Source organism: Labrus bergylta, chromosome 5 (assembly GCF_963930695.1).
Source record: "Labrus bergylta chromosome 5, fLabBer1.1, whole genome shotgun sequence".
In the NCBI taxonomy this organism is placed as follows: Eukaryota; Metazoa; Chordata; class Actinopteri; order Labriformes; family Labridae; genus Labrus; species Labrus bergylta.
In genome coordinates, this window is record NC_089199.1 from 20,207,963 (window position 1) to 20,224,973 (window position 17,011).

Here is a 17,011-nt window from a genome sequence, read left to right on the forward strand (position 1 = left end):
CCAATCATAATTAAGTATTGTACATGGCATGTACCATGTAAAGAGGAGGATTTGGAGCTGTAGTGAATCCTGAATCATGATCTTAAATCTGTTGTGATCTGTTTTTATAACTCATCTGTAGTGACTATTTCTAAACATAGCCAAAAGCATTCATACAGTTAAAGTCACAAAACATTTTTTTATGACATCCTAGTTGAGAGCTTGTTCAGTTCTGAGTACAAAACATTCTTCAACGACCTTCAGTAAGTGTGAACAAAGTAAAAAATAATAACCTTTCTTTGCACCAAAGAGCTTCTGGGAGGAAGGGCAAATTAACCAACAAGAGTTTGAAATGTAATAGACCATAGTTTCTGAAATGACAGAGATGTTGTGGGTGTAAAAATAGAGCCATAAATAAGCCTGGCTCAAAAGAGGCTGCACACAGAGAGATTCATTCCAAAATGAGATTTTAAAAAAACTGACACGAGAGTATAACTCAGTTTTTTGGAGGTGATTTATGGCGCTGATTCTGCCTGCATGAGCTCCTCAGGCAAGTCCCTTCAAAGTGATTGATAGTTGCAATGTGTTGCAGCCCTGATGGCAAAAGTCTGCTCACCTTTAGCCTTTAAGTTTCCACTTTGGACCTGTCAGGGATTGGCCTGAGGATCCAAAACTGCACACAGGGTCGAAACTTTAGGAGGGAACTTTTGGCTTGAACTTGAGAAAGATCAATGTAACCATAAAAAAATCTATTTCAAACCATCAACGAGTGAAAAGCTTCCACAAAGGGAAGGATAACACCATAACAGCTTTTTCCCCTTTAGCTGTAAAGTCTCTGAACTCCTCCCCCCAAACTGTTCCTCACATAATGCAGACATGACCATTCATCCATATATCCATCCATCCTTCATCCATCCATCATCCATCTATCCACCCATTTATCCATCCATTCATCCATTCATCTAACCTACCATCCATCCATCCTTTCACCCACCTTTTCATCCAACCATCCATCCATTCATCCATCTATACATCCAACCATCCCAACCATTCATCCATCCATTCATCCAACCATCCATTCATCATTCCGTTTTTTTACACAAGTGCTGCATCATCCATTCTCACAGTGTCTTACCTGAGCACAGTTTGTTTTTTTGGACTGAATCCAACCACAGATTTTAAGATTAGTTGGAAGCACACTTAACCTATTATAACCTATAACAACCCCAAAAGAACAAGAGGATGCGTCACATTTGTTTTGGATTTCAACGCACAAGTTCATCTAAATTACAACCCTAACCTGTGAGTCATGAGCTCCGACAAAAAGAAATAGATTACAGATACAAGTGGAGCCGAAATGAGTTTCCTCAGTAAGGCGGCTGGACTCATCCTCGGAGATAGTGGGGAGCTCAGGGTAGAGCTGCTGCTTATTCACATTGAAAGGAGCCAGTTCAGGTGGGTCAGGACTCTGATAAGAATACATACTTGGCGCATCCTTTTGGAGGTTTTCTGAGCACGTCCAAAGGAGACCCCTAGGTAGACCCAGAGTGCATGGAGGGGTCATTTATCTCATCTGGCCTGAGAACACCCCAGAATCCCAAAAGAGGCGTTTGAAAAAGTTGCTAGGAACATGGACATCTTGGTCAACCGGCTCAGCCTACTGCCACTGACCTTGCCTTCCCCACATGAGGTTTCAGAAGTTTAAACTTGCTGCGTTAAAGTCGAATTCATGGCTGACCTGTTGTATGCTGGAGTATCATTGGGTGTACCTGTATTCCTGGCACAACAAACTTTGAGTCTGAACATAGTAGATATTAGGAAAAGGAGAAATTCAGATGATGCGACTGAATATTTGGCAGATTCAAATGTAATATGTTTGAAGAGCATGCATGTTTTTTTTTCTGCAGACAACACAGCATGTGTATGTGAGGTTCACCATGAGCCAATTAAATGTCGGGGTGATGACGGTGTCCCTGCTGAATTTGAGCAAGTCATTAAAACTGCATGTTTTACAGTGTCACTGGCAGCACTGAGATCTAAAGGGATTAAAGCTGAACTTTAACCTGAATCAGCAGCTAAAAGAGGGTCATTGGTGAATTTAATGAGGGCAGTCTCTTTATCGCACTGATCTCCAAAACATAACTGGAATTACTTTAAAGTGTTTGGAATTTAATTGACTGGAAACAACTTTCTGTGAAACCCCAGATAAAAACGCTGCTTAGAAATTGGCCTGAAGCGAAGGGAGAATTTAAAGGCTCCGCTTGATTTTGAGGAGGATTTTCAAGAACTGGGGGAGCAAAACAGAAAAAGCATGATGATAGCATAGGTTTTATTCATTGTGAAAATACAAATAACTAGTGAAAATGACCTCTTCTGAGGACATTTTCTATTAACCATGTCAAAGGAGTGAGTAAAAGGTTTTATATAACGTTTTTTCAGGTTGTAGTTTGTAATTTCAGGTGTATAAATGTTCTCAATTAATCCATGACCCTGGTCTCTGGGATGCCGGCACAGTACTGCAGTAATTAAAGTGGAAAAGCAGCTTTCATAAATTTACAGTGAAAGGTGAAACAAAGGAGGGCAGACCTTTGACTGTACATTCACATGGACAACAAATCTATGTCTACTTCTGCTATACAAAAGTGAAGTCAAAATACCCTCAGGACGGGGAGAGGCTGCTGTCAGTGCGATTAAAAGAGTGAATATTTTTCAAAAAATTAGAAGTGAATGTTTCACATTTTGGTATGAATATATAAATATGTGAACAATAATCTTCATAACCAGGTTTCTGTAACATACCTGACTCAAGTCAGGTTATGTTCTGTATCACGTGTAGTAACATCTGATGTCATTCCCCTCCAGGTGTGCAAAGTGCTAAACACCACCACCATCAGCTGCTTCGCCCCCTCTCTGAAGGCGGAGTACACCTCAGACCAGGAGACCATCAAACATGTTGACGAGTTTGGCTTTGTCTTCAACAACGTCCAGGCTCTGCTCACCTACAACAACACCAGCTTTGTGTACTACCCCAACCCTTACCTGGAGCCCCTCAGCCTGACAGGTGTGCTGGAGCAGAAGCCAGGAGCGCCCATCATACTCAAAGTAAGTCACCAGTTAGAGGTAATGTGGTTTTCTTGTAGCTCTCTACTTCAAACAGGCACACATTTCAAGACTAAAAGTACAGTATCTCGCAGTGACAATAAGAATGTCAACTATTCCACCTTTCCTCTGCATTCACTACTTTCCTCTTATCTTGATGAGACACATACAAACAACATTTCTAACTCTGTAGTCATCATTTTTTATGATAAAATGAAGGCTAAAGCCTTAAAAACATGCTGTAAACAAACAGAATAATAAGTAACAAAAGCTATCGCTCCCCCTTTGTCTCATATTTGTCGAACCGTTGTGTCTTTCAAAAACTACATTTCCCATGACATGTCCTGTCACTCCCAGCTGTCACAAAGAGGGGCCGATCCTCCTCTCTTCCTGGGTTTTATCAAATAGTTTTACTTACCCTAAGCACTTCCATATCTTTAGCTCAGTTTGTCACAGAGAAACAGCACAACAGACTGCTCTGCATATTGAAGAAATATGTCTTTGTTAGGTAAAACAATTCAGCCAGTTTCCCTCCAAATATGACTCACAGAGAAGGATGCAGCATGAAAACGTCTGCCAGATTTCAACAAGATGATTGCAGTCATTATAGTAGTGGCTCAGATTGCATGGTGATCGTTTGTTAAGTTCATGAAGTCAAACGTAGGTCAAGTGAGCTCGGAAAGAAAATAAAATGGAGAAAACTGACAACAGGTAAAAACATTAAACTGACGTTATACACACACAGGTTTAAAAGAGAGGGATATTTTCTCATCAAAACCGAACAGGATCTGAATCAGTAACCTTTCTGTTAGGAACCTTTTAGTCTGTGTGGAAGACTTTTAGGACCAGGCAAAGTGCCTTCAAAAATATCTGAGGAAGAAGACTTTTTTGAATTTTGAGATTCAAAGTCTAAATGTGGAGAATAAAGAAACTTTCAGCACTCATGCTAAGTAAAAGATAAACTAAATCTAATGAAAGATAGTTTTTTTTCCTTTTCTCTTTTTGTTTTCTTAAGAAGTCAAATTCGAGGATGAAAAAAAATCTGTAGAGAATAAAAACTGAAATGTTAGGAATACAATCAAACGTGTGGTAGTTACTGCAGGATATGATAAATTATATAATCAAAGAAGACACATTTTTTCCAGTCAACAGTTGAGATTGCGGTCAGTTGTTTAGAGTCAAATGTCAAAATTATCCAAAATTATGTGGAAAGAAATGTTGCATCTGAGGCGGAGGATTTTTGTATGGAAACACTTTTTTTTCAAAAACTATTTTCAACTGAGATGATAGATAGATCCAAAAGTGTGAAGAAAGATTTGCATCTATTGCAGCTATGAATGGCAACTAACTCACACTCATTTCATATATGTGAACACATTCACAGTTAGTTTCACAACCACAAAATCTCCATTTGATTTGATTTGATCACAGCATGTCATGTTTATACTCATAATATGAAAAAAAGCAGTCTTCCTTCTCCCCTCAAGTTTTTGTAATTCCTGGCGCAAATACTCTTCTGCACTTTTTTGATATGAATTCCATTTTTGCAGCAATAATCGTTTCTCGATCTGTGTTTCAGGGACGTAACCTGGTGCCGTCTGCGTCGGGCGGGGCAAGGCTGAACTACACGGTGCTGATTGGAGACACGCCCTGCTCTCTCACCGTGTCTGACACTCAGTTACTCTGCGAGCCTCCAAACCTCACCGGGCAGCACAAAGTCCTGGTCAGTGTGGAGACGTTTCTGCCTATTAGGCTATTTTCTGTCCATCTGTGCCTGTGATTGTCTGTCTGCATGGATGTGGGTCACTGTGTGCAGGTCGGAGCTTGTGTGTGTGTGTGTGTGTGTGTGTGTGTGTGTGTGTGTGTGTGTGTGTCACTGTGTTTGTGGGTCAACGACAGGCTTTCAGTTATTGTCTGTCACTCATGGTCTGGTAGGTTCACAATTACAGCACTCTGCCCTCCAGAGTTATGGACAGGCACTCTTGCAAATAATGAGAAAAGAACAGGAAAAAGAAAATATGTGCCGTGCCTGGAAATGTGGAAAAAAAATGATCTTTCTTTAAAGTTGATTGTTCAGGGAAACTGTCCATATCGCCATCCTGTTTGCCGATTTAAACCTTCCGCAACATTGTTTTCAATTAATCACAAGCCACTTTCATTACTTATAGTTTTTTAAATTTTAAAATGTTGTGCTAATGCCTGTGTAAATATCCTTCAGGTCCAAGTAGGAGGACTCCACATCTCTCCGGGAGAAGTTCACATCCGCTCTGACAGCCTGCTCACCCTCCCTGCTATCTTCAGCATCACAGCTGGAGGAGGGCTGCTCCTCATCATCGTCGTCATCGTCCTGCTGGCCTACAGACGCAAGTCTCACGAGAACGACCTCACGCTGAAGCGGCTGCAGATGCAGATGGACAATCTGGAGTCCAGAGTGGCTCTGGAGTGCAAGGAAGGTGAGCGAGACACACCTGAACTTTAAATTTGAACTAGACCTCCTAAGTCTTTGTAGCCTCACAGCATCATTTTAAAGGTTCTTTAAGTTGCTAAATCCTTATTTTTATTAAATATTTATTAAATCAAAGGATATTGCTCCATTAAATGCCCATTATAGGGAGTTTATAGATGTCTGGCCTCAGTAAAATCAATAAATTGTTCATAGAGGACACTTAGAAGGGCATCTTGCTTATACCATGCCTCAAGTGGACACTCGAGGAACTGCAGTTTTTTGTGCTCCTGCATTGACCTTAATATTTGACATTAAGGTTGCTGCTTGCTTACAATTTGTCCATTATCAGGAATGAATGCCTCCCTGCAGCCAATCAGAATTGAGTTTTCAACCATGCAACAACAATGGTGTAAATGAAATCATGAAAAGCTGAATGGTCATTCATTGGCTGGGGCTACATCAGTATAAATAATAATCAAAGTTGTCAGACCATATATATTTTTTATTGTAATCAGGTGAGCTTAACTGTATTTTCTGTAGTGTTTAAAACAAACACAGCTTAGAGAAGGCGAGAATCTCTTAAGTTGTGTTTACCGTGATTAACAGCTTAATTCATCATTACCACGTCATGTTTCGCAGATGTTTAACACACACTTTTGTCCCACACAGCCTTTGCAGAGCTGCAGACAGACATCAACGAGTTAACGAGCGATCTGGACCGAGCCGGCATCCCCTTCCTGGACTATCGCACATACTCCATGAGGGTCCTGTTCCCCGGCATCGATGATCACCCCGTACTCAGAGAGCTGGAGGTAAAACACCCCGAAGCAGCGCTGCACTTTTTGGATTCGGTTTCATACATTCCTCCGACATCTTGACCTTACGGATTCGGTATACTTAAATTGATTTTGGCTTGTTGGCGAGTGCTGTCAAACTGCTGTCAGACAGAGCGGAGTGAAAAATGTCAAATCTGTCCACTGTGCTGTGAGCTCTGTTTGTGTAATGCTGTCCACATCGGCTGGAAGAGTTTGTGTGTAGGTGTGTGTAGATTCTCCCTTCCTTAGTCTCAGTCACTCACCTCTTTTACGTCAAACTCTTCTCAGTCTCTGACTCACACTTTTTGACATTTAAAACTTTAGAATGAAAATGTTTTCTACACCACATCTCACACGGTTCATTTTCCTTATCAGGGGATTTTTTTTTACAGGTAGTACGATGTGGTTGTCAAATGTTTATATATTGCTTTGTCAAAATCCTGTGCACCGCTGAGTTTGATGTTAAAGGACACAGTAATGAGGCCCTGAAAGTACGTCAACATCTCAGCAGATCAGGGAGTAGTATCCCGTTTTTAAAATGTCAAACCCCTCTACTTAAAATAATAAGGAACTTTGTGTGTGGTAATATTACTGACGGAAGCATGCCCAGAGGAAGCTAATGTTAGCCAGGAGGCTAGCGCTAACACTACTGATTGAATGTGTAGGCCTTTCAGGAGCCCATCCATTTCTGGGGGCGGGCCTGTCCCAGATGCGCTGTTCTTAGTGTTTATAGCAAAATGCTAATTTGCAACACCTGTCCACGGGAAAGTATACTGATATACTATGACTGATTGTCTCGCTAAGTGCTTCCCTTTCCGACACAGTTCAATGGGCCCCCTGTCCACGGGAAAGTATGCTAATACACTATAACAGTATGAATAAAAGTCTCCATTTGTAATTGAAGCAGCATTTATGGTCAGAATTGGGCGCTGGTGTGAATTAAAGTTCAAGCTGTTATGTGTAAATGAGTTTCAGTTTGAAAGACTCTCTCTACTGTAAAGCTCTCTTAATGAACTAGTAATGTATTTAATGAAGAATCATGATGCTTATTTTATGAATTTTCTTTATACACTTAGAAGTTGAAACTATGACTCAGAACTGTTCTTGCATGGATGAATGTGTCCTGCAAATGAGGTCTACGTCACTTCTACCAGGCTAAGCCTGAAGCAGCACCCTGCCCTGAGTCTGTTTTGCATTAAATGCCTGCGGATGATTCATGTTCCTTCACCTATGTTTTGACTTTCCTCATCCTTGAGTGAGTCTGAACTAATGAGCATGTGTTCCTGATGTGTGCTTGCGTGCAGGTGCCGGGCAGCGGACAGCAGAGTGTGGAGAAATCCTTGAAGCAGTTCGCTCAGCTGGTGAATAACAAAGTTTTCCTGCTGACATTCATCCGCACTCTGGAGCTGCAGCGCTCCTTCTCCATGCGTGACCGCGGCTACGTGGCCTCGCTCATCATGACCGCTCTGCAAGGACGCCTGGAGTACGCCACGGACATCCTCAAACACCTTCTCTCAGACCTGATCGAACGCAACCTGGAGAGCAAGAACCACCCTAAACTACTCCTGCGCAGGTACACCAGAAGATTTCTGTTTTACCAAAAGCTACAATAGAAAATGATGTATGTTTATGTAGCACACTTTGGTAAAAGGCCTGTTGAGTTATTTTCACAACAAGGGATGTCCCACCCTCAATGGACTGCCTTTTTACAGCTACAGCTATTGAACCTGGCTGCTGTTGACGATTTTGAAGGACTACTGTAGAAACCTGAGACGCATGCTACTAACTGATCCCTTAAAACCTGGTTTAGTAAGACTGTTTTCATGAAATTCAAATTCAAAACCTTTATTTTAACTCGAAAGACACTGAGGTTTCCCTCATTTACAGTGATGTGGAGCTCACAGCATAGAAGAGGAGATACAAATAAAAGCAAGTAAAAAAATCAGCTAGAAAAAGTACATATCCAGGAAACAGTCAGCAACACAGATAAAAACAGTTACAAATTGATGAACAATGGGCCGTTACTATGGCCTTAAAGGCTGCATGTGAGGGCAGAATCCTAATTTTTTTAATTTGTTGGATGACACTCTAGGAATCCGGAGCATTGAATGAAAACGCAGTCTTTCCCAAATCTGAATGTGCCGGGGGACCTTAAGTATCAGCCAATCACTGGAACGAGTGCAATAGGTTCCACCAAATACTCTTAGATTCACAAGCAGAGGGCTGCACTTTAAGAAAAGGCAAAGAATTCACCTCAAATGGACTCAAAATGCACATGAACATTGTAGTGGGAAAGCTGTCAAGTCCTGGACACATTTGAGGCCAAATCTGACTATTTGGAGGGAATAGAAATCCAGCATGTTCTTTCTCACATCTCTGTCCGTGTTTTCCACCATGGTCAGAACATTTAAACCTGACTGTATCTGATCAGCGCTGCTTGTATCTTGGCACAGATCATTCCTCTGTGCCCAGCCCAGTTACCTCACTTGTGTCGGCTGAGTAACTAGGCCAGCGACGGAGAGCCCACCTCTGCTCAGCTTTGTTTTGTGCAGCGGCGTAAAACAGCCGTAGAGCTTGTGTGAGAAACAGTGAGCCTGAGCAGACAGGTGAAAGACAGCAGCGGTAACAGCGATAGAGAGAGGGAGGGACCGGCTAGAGGAAGAGAAACTTAATGGGGAAGAGTGAGTGCAGCGGCAGCAGCAGAGTCGTTGTCAGTCTGACTTATCTTCTGTGTGCCGCTCATGAAACATTCAGCTGTAGCTCACGTTCCTTCCCCTCCGTCACCTCTCCTCTCTCGCCCTCTCTACCGCTTTTCCCTCCGACTTTGGTTATCTGCCGATTGTTTTCCCAGCGCTGAGCCTGGCCTCCTGAATCTTTCATGAGTTTCCTTTTTTTCCCCCCCTTTTTGAAAGAGAGGGCTCTCTCAATCTGAAGCACACTCATTAAATATAAGGATGAGTTCGCTTGGGAGCCGGCACAACAAGAACTTGTTAGCCTAAACATGCTGCCCTTGCGGAAAAAACTCTTCCATTTAATAGGATGTTGTGAAGAGGAGCGAGTCGGTTAAGGTTAAGGTTGACTACAGGTAGAGGAAGTGACAGAGACAGCAGGTAAGGGAGGGAAGGAGAGCGATGCATCTAAAGCTGCAGACTTTGGATAAGTTTCAGATTAGAAAGAGCTTACACACCATTTGACGGGTACAGTTTCATGAATTAAAGGATTTACTTTGGTAAATCACAAAATCTGTCCCATCTGCACCCATGTTAAGCAGCTAAGAGCAGACAGAGAGAAGAAGGAAGAGTGGGAAAAGACTTGAAGTGGTCGTCTGCACATTTATGTCATGACCCAAATATCTTCTGCACGAGCAGCACTTAACTTACAGTATATCCAAGTACGTGTCCCTTCGAGACCGGCTGCCTGAGTAAGGATGTTTTTTCTCTCTGTAAACTCTCCATGTCATGTTTCTTTTCTGCTCCAACAATGTCAGCCGCTTCTACGTCTTGAATTATAAAAGAATAATCAGAGCACTCCAGTTCTCTGTGGGACGTCTGTTGCTCTTCAACATGCTTTCCTCTCCTCAATTTCAGAACCGAGTCGGTGGCGGAGAAGATGCTGACAAATTGGTTCGCCTTCTTGCTGCACAAATTTCTCAAGGTAAAGTGAAATCTCCTTCCCGCCTTATCTCTACAGGTGTCATTGTGATGCACGAGGGCGGTGCTTTTTAAAATCTTTGCATTGATTTTCCCGTAGACTGCTGTGAATGTTTCTTTTTTTGTTGGAGCTGTCACTTTAAGAGTCTCACACTGATAAGCTGTGTGGACGTTGTGCAGAGATAACTGTTACCTGTGGGGTCATTCATATGTCAGCTTTGCAATTCAAAAAAAGGGCGAGAATGTTCAATTCTGGTTACCGAGTCTCAAAGTCTGCGCTGATGATGATTACAGATCTCCTTCCTTCACTTCCTTTCCCTCCAATCTCTTATTTTCCTTTCTTCCCACCTTTCGTTCTCCTCCTCGGGTCTCCTCCCAAAACAAAGGAGTGTGCTGGCGAGCCTCTCTTCATGCTGTTCTGTGCCATCAAACAGCAAATGGAGAAGGGACCGATAGACTCCATCACTGGGGAGGCACGCTATTCCCTCAGTGAGGACAAACTCATCCGCCAGCAGATTGAATACAAGACGCTGGTGAGTCACAACCACATTGATAAGAAAGAAAACCCTTTTTCTTTTCCTTCTCTTCTTTTTTGTATTTCTCCTGGAAAATTGCCATGACAGATTGAAAGAAATGTGGCATGTGCACAAGGCTGTGCTTGTGATTGTTTTTTATGCTTTGAATATTTGGAGAGTTTCAGTAACATGATGGCAGCGCACCAATCCTCCTGCATTGCCACATGTCTGTCTTGTTAAGCTTGAGGACATTTAGACAAAGTTTAAACGGAAATAAGACGTCATAATGTTCATAATGTTTACTCATAAATATTCTGAGAAGTTAATCCCAACCTCACAAGACGCAACCTCTGATGATGAAAAAATTAAGTCAATGCAGAAGTGCAAAAAAAAAAGCTGCAGTTCCTTGTGTGTCCACTTGGGGCTTGTTCCAAAAGCCAATGAATCCCCATATTAAAATGCTAATTGTTACATCAGAAATAAAACATGTTTACAGCCTAATGCAAACAATGATTTTGCTCTATTTAGTTCATATCTTTATTTGTCACAACTGTACAGGGGTTAATAAGTCATTTGGCTAAGATGTGTGCATCAATTTGCATAATAAGGGGCGTGGCTGATTAGACCTACAGGTGGGTGTGTAGTAGCTGTTTGGAGGTTGGCAAGGCTGCAGCATCAGCCTCTGTTTTTGCTGCTTTTTTTATCTAAGCTGGATGTTAGTTGGAGTCAGCCATTCCAATATGGCGACTGCCACTGTGGCCTTCTTACCGCCTCTTTAGAAACCAATGGATGACATAACTGAGACCATGTTATATGCCAGTGGTGGTTTTTCTTGCGGGCCAAAATTGTCGTGTTAGAATCGTTTGCGGGCCACAGGTTTTGTTTTTTAAAATGTAGTTGAAAAAATAGTAAGGCTTTGTAGATCAGAATAAAAAGGCTCACTAAAGAACCCTTTAATAAAAGGAAATCAAATATTTTGATTTCTTCGTTCTACTTTATTTGTTTTTTTTCTCAGAATCAAGCCTGTAACATGGTTAATTTTTTTGGAAAAGCTTTCTGCATTTAGCTCAGATCATTAAATGATTAAACAACAGTCCGCTTGTTTGCAAAAACTTTGCATATGTTTTTTTTCATAGTTTACAAAAAATTTGGAAAATAGTAAAAGCTGTAGATTTAAAAAAAAAAAACAACATACATGTTACTGAACATTTTCTATTTTAGGAATATTGTTCAGCCCTTGTTAACATGAAAAAGAAAAATAAGATAATGTGCCAATCTTAATCAATGCCTCGGGCCAAAATCTTCTGATTCTTTATTTGAAGTCACGGGCCGCAAAAAATCCCCTCAAGGGCCGCAAATAGCCCTCGGCCCGCACTTTGGACACCCCTGTTATATGCAGTCTATAAGTTTGATTTCTACAACATGCGTCACTCCTCTTCTCAATCCTAATGCTTACAATTGGTATATTTCAAATCTAGTCTTGCTGGCCTCTCTAAAGCTGTCTACCTGCCTTAATGTTCTCTGAGCCTCATAATCTTTTTAAAGTCACCACAGGCCTATTTTTTTATTATTTTGCCCTATTGTTATTTAAAATAATAACGATTCCTTTAATTAACTGACAAGAATAATCAGGAATACTGAGTCCAAAAAATGTGGCTTGTATATGTCCATTAGTACAAAGTCATGTGATAGGGCCACCTGAATAACACAACATGCCTCTTTCTTTTACCTTTCTATTAAAATAAGGCCGGCCGGGTGTCTCCAGCAGCCAGTCAGAATAAGTTCCCCCTCAGGCTTTAGCTGCAGAGCAGAGCCAGCCAGCGACAGGATGACACCTCTCTGATATCCGTGTCCAACAGTCTGGGAGGCTGTGTCTCATTACTTGTTTAATGCCCCTGCTAGAGCCGCACAGCCACAATCTGGAGGTGTGAAATTACATTTCTGGCCAAGATCCTCTCCACCAGGACAGTTTGGTGAGGAGCGGGTAATGAAAGGACTTCTCTGGCAAGCAACACCTTTCTCTTACCACCCTCTCTCTCTCTCTCTCTCTGTATCCTCCATCCCCAGACGCTGAGCTGTGTGAACCCAGACTATGAGAACAGCCCAGAAATCCCTGTTAAGGTGCTCAACTGTGACACCATTACCCAGGTAAAAGAGAAGATCCTGGACGCGGTGTATAAGAACATGCCGTACTCGCAGCGACCACGGGCTGCAGACATGGATCTGGGTGAGTATTCACTGGCTGCATTTACACTGTGAAGGACTGATTTCATACCACTAATTGTCTTAAATACTCTGAAATAAACATAGACTTAAAATTGGTCATGCACACAAAATGTTGGAAATAGGACAGCAGGCATGTTCATGGTTTGTCGATGGCATGTCTGTAGAGATAGCACACATTTCACTGAAGCTATATGACATAAACAAAGGGCTTAACGGGACATTTTTTTTGGGAAACAACCCCTCCCCACACCTGTTTACACCCCGAACTAGAGCAACATTTACCAGCTCTGACATTAAACCCTACCGACAGCTCACCTACTCTCTGGATTACGCCCACATCATGTCATCATACAGTGAACGACTCGGCCCAAATCCAGCTGACACGTTCCTTCAAAAGGAGTAAATAAGATGCCTTGTAGGTAGAGGCTGACATTGCTCTGGGTTTGTAGTTTTACACCTTAAGAAGCTTTTACAGGTCGGGGGATTGGGAGAGGATCAGTTACTCCTTGCTGCTTCAGGCAGCTTAATTCCCCATGAAGACACTGTGTCACTTGTTGTGTTTTGTTTGCACAGTGGATTTAATTGTTGACGAAAAATATACAGAAAACTCTCTGGGTGGCTTTATACCCGGCATGCATGACAATTTACAGAACATAGAACAATCGTCTGACTTGACAGTGGGATGGACATTATGTAATTTCCAGGGTAAAGCATTCACACAAATGAAAGCGGTCACACGTTAACGTTCAATTGTGTTTTTCTTCAGAGTGGCGACAAGGCAGAACAGCTCGAGTGGTCCTGCAGGATGAGGACATCACCACCAAGATAGAGAGCGACTGGAAGAGACTCAACACACTCATGCACTACCAGGTCTGTTCATTTTTTTTCAACACTAAATTGGGAAAAAAAATCAATTAATGTGAGGGTAGCTATCTTGAGCTTCATCTGAAAGCACGTCCGATATATAAAGGCCTCCATGTAAATTCACGTTGGGTGAGAAATTATTACACGTTTACATAAATCTCTTCTCCTCATAGCTAAAACATAAATGGCTGTCCTGATTACAAACAATGTTCATTGTGAAGAAAGGCGATGTAAACTGGAAGTCTGAGACACTCTAATGACAGTATAACAATCCTTTATTAAACAAGGACCTAGCTGTGGGCGTGTCACCCACCTGGGGGAGGGGTTACTGCCCTTTGTGATGTCATGAGGGGAAAATCTCCAAACGGCCTGTTTGAGCACACATTTTCTGAAAAGTGGAGCAGGGAAAAGACAGAGAGGATGGACTTTTTTCATAATTAGGGGGTTTGTAGACAGATTAGGGACATATATTAGAGTGAGAAAAACATGGTAGAGTTTATTCTGCATAATATATGACCTTTAAGTCGAAACACATTTTTAAGAAGCAGTAAACGTCCCATATTAGTCATTTCGGATGCTTTTTATTCGATGCTTAAGAAAGGTTTCGTTTATAATCCTCTTGAAAACCCGGACTCTTTCAAACATATTTAAAAATGGCAACAATCAAGCTCCTCAAAGTTGTCAGAGCAGGTACTATTGATGAAGGACGGGGCAGTACTCATTCATATTCACATCATTCATCTCACCAGCAGCACCATTTGATCAACATCCCTGTCACCAGCACACTAAGTCAACCTGAACATGGGCTTATTGTCTCTGTGTCTTTTCCAACATCTTTTGTTCTGCTCATAAATGCTACTCCACAGGTCACCAAACCCGGAATGAGTCATCTTGCTCCTCCGTCACTCAACCATTTGTCTCAGAAATCATCTTTGGGCCGAATGTAACACTCCCACAGCCATTGCAGTTTCAGTGCAGAATACTTATGACTTACATACTTTTTACAATACACACAAAGAGAGGAATACAACCACAAAGAAAAACAGCATTTTCTTTTAAAGAAAGCATGTCCTACCTCTTATCTCTCATGAACAATTCCTTAGTTTCAAATTCCTCATCTCTCTTTCAGGTGTGGAAACGTTTGTTTCGCTGCTGAACTGGATTTGTATTCGCTACATTTGGAGCTAATGCATGGTAGTGGTTTACAGCTCTGCAGTCCAGCAGATGACCAAAAAGCCTCTGCTTCGCCATGATAATATCAAACCATTCAGCAGCCAGTAAATGACAGTCAGGCATACATTTCTACATATTCAGACAAAATACATTTAATATACTTTTATCTGCATTTTTAGGCAAATTGAACACACATCATACCAAACTGAGACAACTGTGCCTTCTTGACGCTACTTTTAGACTCTGTTAATATGTTGAGCCTTGTTTTTAGGCAAATCAGTGCTATTTGAAGCCTGCTGAATTGACTGTCTGCAGCAGATCCTGCTGGCAGTGTACTCATTATTGTGCATTGAACAAATACTGGATGAAACTGATAATGAAGAATCTCAGAAATATGAGAATTCTCAAGCAGGTTTTGCAGAGCGTCTCATTAGTGACTGTCTAAGTTCCTTCGTGGATGTGTGTCATCTTTGTGTGCTAATGGAGGTATAACTCAGAAGAGTATAATTAAGTGAAGAAATTACAGTAATTAACTTCAGGGTTTTTTTTAAGGCTATCAGTATGCACCTGTCCCTGTCAGCTAACACAGTTAGCTGACAAAACCTTTGTATCAATGTAATCACCTCAGCCTCTTCTGAGTCAACACTGAGTGTTATTATGACCATGTCCTCCCTGAGCTGAGAAGCACCACTACTTCATGGAGTTATGCTGACATTGTCTTTGTTAGTAACAGAGAACCTTACATTTCCTTCCTTATTTTTACTACAGGGTCTGTAAAGCAGCATTTTAAATCTTTTGGAAAAATCGTTGCCTTCGAGATACGAAACAATATTCAGCCTGACAGAGATGTGGAGGGTGGCTCAGTCAGCGCAATATTTCTTCTCTGCAGAGGACTGTAGGTTTAGAAAAGCCAATGCATAATGCTAAGTAGGAGAAGATGTATGAAAGACATCCTGGTACTCGTCACCTACTGCATATAACGTACTTTAATTATTTACGACAGGTATTGGAAAACAGCCTTTCTGTGCGACTTTTTGATCGCGACTGAGCACCAACATTAAATCCAAAACAAACTGCTGTTTGGCGACACCTCCGCTATTCTGAAGCCTCCGCTCTCCTCCAGCGACACCCCCCCCCCACTTGAGTTCACATGAAGGAGTTATCAGTTAGAACACACCACAATCAAGCACCATTAAGTGCAAGCGTTGGACAAAATTGTCCTTTGCTCGAGCTGCAATTGGCTGTGGCCTGCATTGTTGTGTTAGCAGGCTAATGTTAGCACACTTAAGTTAGCTCATAGCTTCATATTGCACATAAATTGACACAGAATGACCGTGATCTAAACACACTTATGTGTAAGTAAGCAGTGAGTATGTTATTCTTCTTTTCTCTAGCCCTTGACTAAAACAGCTTTTATACACGTAAACATGATGTAAACACGACTCTGACAACAACAAAGCTGGCACGACTCACGCTTCTCACTCATTGTAGACAGTCCTGACTCAGAGAGACATTTACACAGGTTTTACTTGATTTCTGCTGAATTCATGTTTAAAATGTTGAACATTCTGCCTTTAAATGTTTGAAAGCTTTTAGTGAAGCGTATTTTGAGGAATTCAATCAGTTGATAGAGAAATATTTTCAAAAGGTTTGGTCTGCTTTTGTGATTGAGTCTTTTGTGATCATCGCTCTGCTCTTTGTACTTGTACTTATAAGAAAGAAATTAAGAAATTTCCAGAACGTTTTACTTGAATTTAAGGCCAACGCTTTGTGCTTTCCTGTCTTGTGACATCACAGACATTCAGAAACCTCTGAATCATCTTTCCATTATCAGCCATTCATCGTTTTTTTTTTTAAACGCAAACCATTTTTGAAATTGCAGCCATTATTAGTTCTGACCAACAGCTGCGAGCCGCACATTCCTTAAAATAACAGCCATGCTTTTACCTTTGTGTTGCAGGTGTCTGAGCGCTGTGTGGTGGCCTTGGTGCCCAAACAGATGTCCTCTTTCAACATCCCGTCCTCAGCCAGCTTCCCTCGCAGTATCAGCAGATACGGTCAGTACTGTGAGAGAAACACAATACTTTGTAGTCATTCAGCGCTGCTATTACTGCCATTCATCAGCCTGTAAGAAAGCATGTTTTTAAAGCAGGAACTGTTATGAATCACAGCACTTTAAATGTTAAGAGACACGCAATGAGATCAAAATCTTTGAAAAGTTCTGTCACTTCAAAACAACTCAAT

General features: G+C 41.5%; 1 protein-coding gene across 1 annotated transcript in view; it reads left to right on the top strand.

The window, feature by feature from the left end:
• Positions 1-17,011, top strand: part of LOC109991178 (plexin-A2-like) — a 109,086-nt gene that overhangs the window by 81,854 nt on the left and 10,221 nt on the right. The window contains exons 18-27 of the mRNA XM_020643412.2: positions 2,842-3,081; positions 4,658-4,801; positions 5,297-5,531; positions 6,194-6,336; positions 7,644-7,912; positions 9,927-9,993; positions 10,376-10,522; positions 12,572-12,731; positions 13,497-13,600; positions 16,728-16,824. Of these exons, the coding sequence (XP_020499068.2) occupies positions 2,842-3,081; positions 4,658-4,801; positions 5,297-5,531; positions 6,194-6,336; positions 7,644-7,912; positions 9,927-9,993; positions 10,376-10,522; positions 12,572-12,731; positions 13,497-13,600; positions 16,728-16,824 (1,606 nt within the window). The remainder of the gene's footprint in view (positions 1-2,841; positions 3,082-4,657; positions 4,802-5,296; positions 5,532-6,193; positions 6,337-7,643; positions 7,913-9,926; positions 9,994-10,375; positions 10,523-12,571; positions 12,732-13,496; positions 13,601-16,727; positions 16,825-17,011) is intronic.